An 11,966-nucleotide genomic window follows, 5' to 3' on the forward strand; every position below is an offset into this window, starting at 1 on the left:
CCTCACTATAGGAGACATCCTCTCCTCATCCACTCTATCTAGGCCTTCCGGAATTCAATAGGTTTCAATGGGATTCCCCTCGCTGGCTTGATGGTGAACGATAATGATTGCTGAAAATAGGTTTTTAAACCCAAAATCATCCATTAAAATAATTTAATTGTCCTCACTTTAGTGATGGAACATAGCTATGGTTATTTGAATTGTTTCTGGGTTTCTACATTACTAGTCCAGTAAATCAATCTCTACGATACTGTACGTCTGGTTATTGTAATTCAGCATCTTGTTATGTGTCATGGAATGGAAGGGGGACCCACACACATGCCTCTGCCATCATGGACAGAACCCCTGACTATCTCATCTACATCCCGCACCTCCTCTCCTCCTGGTCCTCACTCTCCACACATTCAATGGAGGTTTCTAATCTGTCATTGCTGCATACGGCAGACAATCAATTAAATGATATTTGTCCCCATCATGAGTTGCTGCTGCTGAGAAAATCTAACTCCTGTGGCATTTGCACCTGTGTATGTATGTCCATGACAACAATAACCTGTACCAGCAGAGGCCCTGGGTACTGTATCAATGATAATTACGGTAATGGTCTTACCTCTCCTCGGGTACAAGGGAATGGACTGGAATATCTGGACGTACAAATTGCCCCCGGCCAATGGACGTCGTCAGGCAGTCCAAAGGTGTCACTACAGTTCTGGGCAAAATACTTGTATGGTTTCCAAGTCAAACCGAAGTCTTGGGATCTCTCCAGGACCATTGCAGCTGGCCTGGGGGACTTGAAGATCATGATGAGGTGCGTGAAGTAGAAGTGTGTCTCTAGGTCTAACTGGATGGTTTCCCTGTGGCTGCCCTGGGACGACTGCCACCAGGTAGCGGGGAAGCGGAACGAGGAGTCGGTCATGGCGGAGGGCGGATGGGAGTGACGGGGGCTCCCGCCCGAGACACACTTGTCGCATTCGGCCTCGGCCTTGCAGCCCCGGTTCGGGTAGGAGCAGAAGAGCTCGGCGGAGCGGACGCCGCAGGTGGAGGTGGTCTTCAGCTGTCTGGCTGTTACCAAGTTGCCCAGTCGGGGGTTACAGGCCCCGGAGTCACAGTGCTGCCTCACCCCAGGTGATCCTGCAAACAAACGGTGCTCCAGGTTACTGTCAGTATCCAGCCTAGCCCAGCAGTTACCACAGGCACAGTAGAAAGTTCCTGCTGTACTCAAAAAGGGAAAGTGCTGAATGAAAATAGAGCAACGTGTATCTTCCTCATGAAACACAGACCACAGTATAGGAGCACTGCCCTTCGGCCCACAATGTCTATACTGACCATGGCACCCATTTAAATGAATCCCATCTGTCTGCATTTGCTCTGTTCTCCTGTGTTCCCTGGCTATTCATGTTCCTGTCTAAGCGTTGCTCTTGTGACTGCTTCCACCACCTCCCCTGCTGTAGGAAAGATGACAAAAAGCAGGAAAGAATGCAGAGTTGATTTACGAGGATTTTGCTCAAACTTGAGGGACCAAATTTTTCACTGGAATCTCGGAGGATGGGGGCTGATCTTATGGAGGTGTACGAGGAGCATAAATAGGGTGAATGTACAGTCTTTTTCCCCAGGGTACTAGAGGCCATAGGTTTAAGGTGACCGGGCAGAGATTTAACAGCAACCTGAAAGGCAACATTTTCCACCTGGAGAGCGGTCAACTTTTAAACCTTGTTACTGCATGTAAAAGTTAATATACTTGCCTAACCATTTCTATGGAACAGAATGAGCTGACAGAGGAAGTGGCTGAGACAGGCACATTAACAACATTTAGAAAAAGGTTTATAGCAGGGTTTCCCAACATTTTTTTGTGTCACGGAGTCTTACCATTATCCGAGAGGTCCGTGGACCCCATGTTGGGGATCCCTGGTTTAGAACGATATGGGCCACACGTGGGCAAATGGGAATCTTGTTTGGCATGCGCCATTTGAGCCAATGGGCCCAATTCCGTGCTGCATGACACGGACTTGATTGCACCCTCCAGTGGTGCTGGGGTGGAGTTCGCAAGTTTCCCCTCTAAATGAGTGGGCCATCCTGGGTTGCTCCGATTTCCTCTGAACATACACTTTGAGAATTGATTGGACACTGTAAATGGCCCCTAGTATAGTTAATGGCAGGATAGTTGTTTTGGGGAAGGGAGTAATTTTCTGGGATTTGAGGTAAAATGGTGTAGATAGATGATTACTGGTCAGTGCAGAAGGGGAGGACTGAAGGGGCTGTGACAATGTTGCATGGCTGGGTTGAATCAGTTTGGCTTGAGCTACTAAACATCAAGAGGCAGGAAACATTGGTGGGAGTTGCCTAAACACCCCCAAACACTGGTGGAAATGGCAGAGTCAGTAGAGGTGTGCATAACAAGAGTAATACTGTATTTGTGGGGACTAGAATCTAGGTGTATGGTGTATAAATTAAATGAAGTGTGATGACACAGTTTAATTGGTGGTCCTTCACATCAGTAAACTGAAGAACCAAGTACAGGGTGATTTAGATCAAGTATTTTACGATGAGAAACAGGTAACTAATAATCTTAAAGTTAGAGGCCTGTTGAGGAGCGTTATTATAATAGAACTTATAAATTATACCATACTGTAATAATTCCTCCCCTTAAGTGGCTTATAGAATGAAAATTATTTAAAACCAGAGCTTAAATGTAAACAAGGCAAATTACGAAAGTATTTGACATGATTTGGCAATAGTAGATTGCAAAACTCCATCAAAAGTTTTGACAGGGAACAAGCAGTAAAGGTGTTACATTTAAAGAGTAATAGATTGTTTACAACAAACATACAGCATATATACAGTATATGCCCTTAAGGCTCAAAACCTTCACAGGAAAAGTACTACAGTTGTGGCAAACAGAACTAAAAGGGAGCATTAAATCAATAGGTAATGAATCTTCAGCGAGGTGGTTTCTTTGTAACATTCTTATGGTGCTTGATATATCATGGTGTTGTCTGGCAATTCCCTTCCTTGCTATTACCTCAGTAATTGGGCCTCAATCCCCTCATCTAATTTCCAATCATTCCCAGTTCCACTAATTACACACACCTGCCTTCTATCAGTAAATGCAGGATTAAAATCCCTGTATCACAACAAGGAGCTGCCAGTTTGTTGGTCGACTCTTGTATGAGTAACCTTGTTTCATGGTTCTTTAGGACTGTCAGTTCTAAGTTCCGCATCGTTTTCCTGAATTCTCTACGTGAACCTCGTCTCTGTGTCAAGACTCTCCTGGATACCTATTCCACGTTCACGACTGTGCTAACGCCTCTCGATCCTTCCTCTGTGCCTGTGTCCAGCACTTGGATCCCCCCCCCCCACCCCCCTGCTACAGCCACGTCCTTGCAACATGATAACGTTGATGTAGGAAACTTGTGTTAATGCAGGGAAGTGACATCAGGTTTTGGAGATCTACCAATGATACTTTTAAATTAGGGAGAAGAGCAAATGATCTATCCCCTTTCTATTTCTTACATACCCAGGACTGCAAACCAAACGGTCTCCAGCAGGGATAAACAAACAGCCATTTTATTTGGAATGTTTTAAATAATGATAATAATTGATCTCGAGTGTACCATGTATTTTTCTAGCCATAAATTTGTTTCATTTCAGTTTCCACCAAGACCCCTCTGTACATTAGTGTTCCTAAGGACTTTGCGTTCTTCTTACATTTAACCACCCAAAGAGCATTACCTCACATTTGTCCAGATCAAATTCCATCTGCCATTTCACTGTCCACATTTCCAGCTGGTCTATATCCTGTTGAATTCTTTGACCAACTTCACCACTATCCACAGCTTCACTGGTTTTCATGTCAACAGCAAACTTGCTAATCAGCCTACCTACATTTTTGTCCAAATCATAGACTTATATCACAAATAACAGGGGTCCCAGCACCGATCACTGCAATACCATGGGTCACAGACTTCTGCCACTACCTCTTCTCTGGGCAAGCCAAGTCTGAATCCAATCCAGCAAGTTGCCATGGATCCTATTTGTCTTAACCCTCTGGATCAGCCTGTAACGAGGGACCTTGCTGAGTACTGTACTAAAGTCCGTTTACTCAAACCAATGTGATTAAGTTGTAAGCTTACTTTAAAAATTTTTTAAAGCGATTATGATTTTGGCACATTTATAGTTGTAAGAATACACGTAGGAGTAATAAATTAATGAAAACTACTGAGGTCATTTTTTTCCTATTTGCTGCCTTTATTACCTTAATCACTTTGCTGCCATGTGTCTGCACTGACTATTACATAATTTCTCTTTTAATTTATCTTGTTATGAATGCTGCACACACTGAGACAAAGGCATCAGTTTACTCTAATGTTTGAAAGTCCCATCCTTTCCTTTCACTCTGGTTACCATTCCCATTTCATTACCTAGTCCTTTGTCCTCAGCTTCCTGTTTACCAAAACACCCTGACCCTCTGATTAATCTTCTGGACACTGGTCCCAGTATAAATTAAATGTTCCCAATAGAATAGCTCACTCTTTCCCCAGAACGGGTGATTTTACTGCGTTTCTTCCTTACGAGTCTTTGAGCAACATACTGAGCCCCTGATTGATCGAATGCCCGCTTCAGATACTAATCCATTGATTATTACGTTTGTTTTTGCTTTTTGATCTGTACACATTCCTTAAGATGAACGACCTACTTAGTCTGATCCATGTCTGTGCATTAACCAACAGCCATGACAAATGGACCATGTTCCTCTCCAGCCTTGGGAGAGATGCCCTTCCTAGTGCCACTGGGCAGAATGCAAAGCCCTTGGGACTCACACATGCGACCGTGGAGAACCAAATCAACCAGACCCTGCAACTGTATCAGTGCTAACCCCTTCACTCCAACAACATGAATGGTGCCCCATCAAGTGTCAGCACAGAGATGTCACCAATAACATCTTCCAGATCGCAGACTTGTCTCATTGTGATAATACCTTCTTGTCCTGTTTGGATGATCTATTCTGTAGTTTGGGGTGTGCCTACTTCTTGGAACAATCTACCCCTCTAATTACTAAGTCATCCCCACCCTCAAAAGATGTAGCTCAGCCCCAGCTCATCATCTCTGAGCAACACAACTCTCTTCAGCTGCATTGTTCAAAAAAGGTAGTGGGGTAGTCCGGGTAATTATAGACCAGTGAGCCTTATGTCTGTGGTGGGAAAGCTGTTGGAAAAGATTCTTAGAGATAAATGGGCATTTAGAGAATCATGGTCTGATCAGGAACAGTCAGCATGGCTTTGTGAAGGGCAGATTGTGTCTAACAAGCCTGATAGAGTTCTTTCAAGCCTGATAGAGTTCTTTGAGGAGGTAACCAGGCATATAGATGAGGGTAGTGCAGTGGATGTGATCTACATGGATTTTAGTAAGGCGTTTGACAAGGTTCCACACGGTAGGCTTATTCAGAAAGTCAGAAGGCATGGGATCCGGGGAAGTTTCACCAGGTGGATTCTGAATTGGCTTGCCTGCAGAAGGCAGAGGGTGGTGGTGGAGGGAGTACATTCAGATTGGAGGGTTGTGACTAGTGGTGTCCCACAAGGATTTGTTCTGGGACTTCTACTTTTCGTGATTTTTATTAACGACCTGGATGTGGGGGTAGAAGGGTGGGTTGGCAAGTTTGCAGACGACACAAAGGTTGGTGGTGTTGTAGATAGTGTAGAGGATTGTCAAAGATTGCAGAGAGACATTGATAGGATGCAGAAGTGGGCTGAGAAGTGGCAGATGGAGTTCAACCTGGAGAAGTGTGAGGTGGTACACTTTGGAAGGACAAACTCCAAGGCAGAGTACCAAGTAAATGGCAAGATACTTGGTAGTGTGGAGGAGCAGAGGGATCTGGGGGTACATGTCCACAGATCCCTGAAAGTTGCCTCACAGGTAGATAGGGTAGTTAAGAAAGCTTATGGGGTGTTAGCTTTCATAAGTCGAGGGATAGAGTTTAAGAGTTGTGATGTAATGATGCAGCTCTATAAAACTCTGGTTAGGCCACACTTGGAGTACTGTGTCCAGTTCTGGTCGCCTCACTATAGGAAGGATGTGGAAGCATTGGAAAGGGTACAGAGGAGATTTACCAGGATGCTGCCTGGTTTAGAGAGTATGTATTATGATCAGAGATTAAGGGAGCTAGGGCTTTACTCTCTGGAGAGAAGGAGGATGAGAGGAGACATGATAGAGGTATACAAGAGGAATAGATAGAGTGGACAGCCAGTGCCTCTTCCCCAGGGCACCACTGCTCAGTACAAGAGGACATGGCTTTAAGGTAAGGGGTGGGAAGTTCAAGGGGGATATTAGAGGAAGGTTTTTTACTCAGAGAGTGGTTGGTGCGTGGAATGCACTGCCTGAGTCAGTGGTGGAGGCAGATATACTAGTGAAGTTTAAGAGGCTACTAGACAGGTATATGTTGGAATTTAAGGTGGGGGGTTATATGGGAGACAGGGTTTAAGAGTCGGCACAACATTGTGGGCCGAATGGCCTGTACTGTGCTGTACTATTCTATGTTCTATGTCTAGATCTCACAGTTTCTGTCAGCTCCTTCAGACTTCAGCAAGAACACATAACCTACCTTGCCATTATACACAATATGCTGGAGGAACCCAAGTCAGGTAGCATCAATGCATTGAAATGAATAATTTTAAGTTTCAAACTGAGATCCTTCATCAGGACTGATGATGTTCATTTCCCTCCATAGACGCTGCCTGACCTGTTGAGTTTCTCCAGCAGTTTGTGTGTGTTGGTCAAGATCTTTGGCATCTGCACAATCTGTTGTGCACCACCTGCCTTACCATGTTTGTCAAGTTAATTTACTCAGTAAATAAATTATCAATAGGGTAATACCACCTGATAATTATAATTTTAAGTCTCTGATTTAGTTACAAGGAAGACCCCTGGAGCAAACTGTAATCCCACTGGTCAGATGGTCTCAACACTACACATCACCAAAACCCATACTCACAAGGTGCACATTCTGCACATGGTACTCTGTGCCAAAGCAGTGCCGTTGAGTTACGTTCCTGGGATCATTATATCTGCTTCAGCTGATTGTAAGCTCAGTCCTGCGGGCATCTTGCTTACAACTCACCTTCAAAAGGTGATGCCTCGAAAAGGCAGCATTCATCACCGAGGACCCTCACTACCCAGGGCATGCTCTCTTCTCGATAGGAGGAGGGACAGGAGTCTGAAGACTCCCACTCAATGCTTTAGCAACAGCTTCTTTCCCTCCACCATCTGATTTCTGAACACTATCTTGCTATTTTTGCTGTACTTTTGCACTACTATTTTTTATTGGAAGTTGTAATAGATTTTATGTCTTGCATTGTACTGCTGCCGACAAGCAGCAAAAATTCCAGACGCATCAGATATAAAAAGGCCTGATTCTAATTACTACCATTCCAAGTAAAATCTGCAAGGTTAAGAAAATCTAACAGTAATACTAAGTTACTTAAAGTTGAATCATCTCCTTAGCTACCAACCTGCACACTTGGTCGATACAACATGCCAAGCTAAAACAGTTACTGTCCATCTGTGACTGGCTACTTTGCTTTATCTAGTCATATTATTAACTTTTTTGTGTTTGTTCAATTTACCACCACCAGTCCAGTCTTAATTGCCCTGAGACTGATTGACTTTCTACCCCTGTCCTGTACCATCCTTCACTGATTGCTGAGTTTGTTGCCATTCAACAAGGGGGATCGTTCACACCCCCACAGATATTTCGATTGCGTCTGATCTAGACCTCAGTTCTATCTCAGCTCATTGCTCCTGTCTCACTGGCAGTTGTGGATGTGTTGTCTCCGATTAACTGGGTTCTGAAAACTCACTCATTTTCAATAACACCTTATTTACATGTGCACAAGGTGAACAGCTTGGTCATTGTCACCAAACTGTTCTGAAATTAAATACCATTCTTATATAGAATAGCCCAGCTGGATTCAGATACTGACCAATGTGTCTGTTTAAATTCCTTAATTGATATGATCAACCGACAAACACATCATGGTAATACAGGTATTAACAGCCAATAGAATCTCCATCAAAGGCTAATAATACTTCAAAATTAATGAAGCAACTGACCAAGAGTAAGTATCGTGCTAGAACCCTTCTTTGGCATCCTTGTTTTAGTATGTGAAATGGCTGTGGTCTGCTGCTGTGCAAATAGGAGCTGGATACACTCTGCAAAAACCTCACTATCTGTAAACTATCCTTGCCTGGACATTACCTTAACCCTTGCCTTGCTACAACTCCACAGGTGGTACATTTCTACACGAGATTAAAATAACGTGCCTGAAATAATCTGGTAATCTCAGTTTTAAATCCTTCATCCACAAATTTCCAAATGTCCGCCATCCTTCATGTTTAGTTGGAACTTTGCGACACCACTCTAACAACCTAGATCCATTGTTGAGGATAACACTGCCCAGCCTCTCCACTAAAGGGAACAATTTCCTTTTCTACCTCGCTGGTCTTCAGTTACTGTAAACACATCATTTAGATCATCACCAATCTTCCAGATATAAAGATCTTGTCTGTGTAATCAACCATCAGAATTTGACGATTTGGGCACCTGTCTATGAAAACTACACTGCATCCCTTCCAAAGTTGATAAAAGATCCCAAGCTGCAGTCCCAGGTGCTGAAAGCATTGGGTCTCACCAGAGACTTAAACAGTTTTACTGTATATTATAACCTCTAAATGTTGTCAGTCTTTCTGAATTATTATTTATACCTGTCTACTCCCCACTTACACGGGGAACTCAGTTAGACCTGTACCCTCTCCAGTGGGATTAGTCAGACAGCTGTTCTTCACATGGTCATCTAGCTGCCTCCAATCCAGTTCCAGTCTCCTAAATCTGGGGTAGTTTTGAAGGGATGGATTCCAACTTCCCAGTCCAGTTACTGTTGCTCTCTCTCTCTCTGGTTTACCTATAGCCCTGACTTCTGCCCTCTAGACTGGCACGTCCGCTACCCTGGTCCACTTTAGCGTCCTGTGATTGGGCAGTGAGTCCTCTCCCTGGTCCAACTACCGCCCTGTGATAGGACAATCCGTCCTTTCCTTGCTCCAGTTATCGCCCCGTGATTGGACTGTGACTTTCCTTGGTCCAGTTACACTCTGCGATTGGGCAGTGTGCCCTCTTCCAGGTTGAGTTACCACTCTGTGATTGGACAGTGTGCCTGTCCTTGGTCCAGTTACTGCCCTGCGACTGGGCACTATGCCATCTCCTTGGTCCAGTTACTGCCCTGAGAGTGGGCAGTCTGCCTACTCCGCAGTCCACCCTCTCCCAGTGATGCCGGGGCTCGGACTGGGGCAGCCTGCAGGCGGATTATTGTGAACCGTCCGCTCCAGAGATCCTGGTGCGGATCTACCGGTCAGTCCGCTAGAGCCAACCCTCCGTTCGCAGACCCGCGTCGAGCCCGCGCCGCTACCTCGCTCACCCCGACCCTCTGCGGATACCTACCGGCGGTCGCACGCTCGCAGCCCAGGGACAGGAGCACGGAGACGGCCAACCACAGCCGGTTCATCCTCGGGGCCAGCGCTGTAGTCACGGACAGTCGGTGGCTCAGATTCAATCCAGCATCCTCCGCAGCCCGGGAGCCGGGCCGCTCGGGTCTCGCCGTCTTCCTCCCGTTCCCCGCTTCGTGCTCCAGACAACAGAACGATCCCTTCCTCCCTCCCTCTCCCTGGCTCCCCCTCCCTCTCTGTCGCTGCTCTTCTCCCCTCCTCCCGCTACATAACTCGCCTCTCCCTCCCTCCCTCCTCTTTCTCTGCACAATTCCCCACCCTTTCCCTCTCTCCCCATAAAGTTCGCGCCCGGCAATGATCAGTTAAGTACATCCCTTCTCTTCTTTCCTCACCCCCGAACTGGAACTCTTCCCCCCAAGTTTGCGCTACCTTCTTCTACATCTGCGTTCTGGCTTTCTGTGTGAATGGCTCTTTATTTCATGCGCTTCCTGCAAACATCCCACTGTCTCTGTCTCCTCTCTCTCTCTCCTGGCCTCCGCCCACCCCGGGCTCCGCTCTTACCGTTGGGCCAGGGTATCACTGCTCCGGGAGCCGAACCTCTAACTGGAGGGCTTACAGACCACGGCATCATATTTTAACAGCTGACGGGGACTCGGGTTGTTTAATCTCAGACCCTGTACCGCACTAAGGAATTCTGCGAGATTGGTGGGGTCACCTTTCCCAAAATATATATCCCACCTCCCCCGCCGCCGCCACCTGCCCAGAGCAACACTTCTGTTTGCCCATAACGGTTCACGAACTCCGGCAGATTAAAGATCCCAGGCCGCCGGGCTCCGGGAAATACTATCCTTTAGCGGGAGAGTTAAAAAGTAGTAGGATTGGTTTGATGATAACGATATTATCTCCAAGGAAAAGAAAGCCTGGCGGAATGACATTGGCAGCAAGGCCCAAAAGCAGCCTGCCCCAGAGACAGGGCAAATGCCCACAGCAGGGCGAGGAAGCTAAAGAATTCTTGGTGAGCTGAGATAACCCTGGAATTCCAGAGACTAGCAGACTCTGGTGACGGGACAGGTTTCTTCAGTGACACCACACCAGTCTCTGGTCCAAGTTACTGCGGATTAAAACCCCTGCGCTCAAAGCGTGGGAAGTAGTTGTAAGGGATATATCAACGATCCCTGGAGAGAACATTTTCAGGAACTCCTTAACCAGGATAGCACTGCTGGACTAGAGGTATCTAACCAAATCCTTCAGAGACCTGTGAGAGAAGAGTCATGAATTCCTTCATATTGGCAACCTCCCATTATGGAGGAATATCCATGATGTCATCAGGACCCCTGTAAAGCACCACCACTGGCCTTGAGGGAATCCCAGCAGATCCTTGAGGGAATTGAGGGAATCCTTGAGGGAATCCCAAGGAAGGTGAGCCAGCACTCCTCTACCACTCCCGTGCCCTGCTCCTGAAGATCTGGGAAAAGCAACAATTACCCCCAGAGCTCAGGGATGTGCTGATTTTGTTCATTTACAGTCAATCAAAAGCACACGGCAGCATACGCTTAATTCCTCCATTGATAACTATTAGGAACTACTTTACATTATACCTTATACTTTATTGTCGCCAAACAGTTGATACTAGAACATACAATCATCACAGCAATATTTGATTTTGCGCTTTGCGCTTCCTGGAGTACAAATCGATAGTAAAACTAATACAGTTTTATAGTAATGTAGGAGTATTAATAGTGTTCTAATTTGTTCTGTATTTCATTTAAATGCCTAATTAGTTACTTAGTTAAATGGTAGTTTTTTAACTATTTCCATGAAACTTTGGCTAATTGGTGTAGCTGCTTAATTGGGCCAAAATAACTGATCCTGGTGTGTACCAATTAACCGGAATCCACTGTATATATGAAATGAATCCAATAAGTAGTGGTAAAAGATAGCAAAAATGGTGAGGTAGTGTCCATGGGCTAGTTCATTGTCCGTTCAGAAATCTGATGGTGGATGGAAAAAAGCTGTTCCTAAAACAATGAGTGTGTATTGTCAGGTTCCTGATTGTAGTAACAAGAAGAGAGCATGTCTGGGGTGATGGGCGTGCTTAATGACGGATGCTGCCTTTTGAAGATGTCCTCAGTGCTGGGGAGACCAGTGCCCATGATGGAGCTCGCTCAGTTTGTAAACCTCTGCAGCTCTTTCTGATCCTGTGCACTGGCCCCTCCACACCAGGTGGTGATGCAACCACTTAGAATGCTCTCCATGGTACGTCTGTAGAAAGTTTCTAAAGTCTTTGGTGACATTTCAGACCTCCTCAAACTCCTAATGAAATATAGTGCCTGGCATGTTTTCATCATTGCATTGGGCCCAGGATGAATTTTCATAGGTGTTCACACGCAGGAACTTGAAACTGTTCTCCCTTTCCATTGTGACCTCTCAATGGCGACAGGGATGTGTTCCCCCAACTTTGCCTTCCTGAAGTTCCTTGG

General features: G+C 45.6%; 1 protein-coding gene across 1 annotated transcript; it reads right to left on the bottom strand.

Moving 5' to 3' along the window:
* Positions 1-574: 574 nt before the first annotated feature.
* Positions 575-9,723, bottom strand: ntn4 (netrin 4). The gene is made up of 2 exons (XM_063072103.1): positions 9,482-9,723; positions 575-1,128 (listed from the first exon to the last, which is right to left on the bottom strand). Exons 1-2 carry the CDS (start codon positions 9,543-9,545, stop codon positions 590-592), a joined length of 603 nt encoding a protein of 200 aa, XP_062928173.1. The 5' UTR covers positions 9,546-9,723; the 3' UTR covers positions 575-589.
* Positions 9,724-11,966: the final 2,243 nt, after the last annotated feature.

The sequence above is a fragment of the Mobula hypostoma genome, chromosome 20 (assembly GCF_963921235.1).
Source record: "Mobula hypostoma chromosome 20, sMobHyp1.1, whole genome shotgun sequence".
In the NCBI taxonomy this organism is placed as follows: Eukaryota; Metazoa; Chordata; class Chondrichthyes; order Myliobatiformes; family Myliobatidae; genus Mobula; species Mobula hypostoma.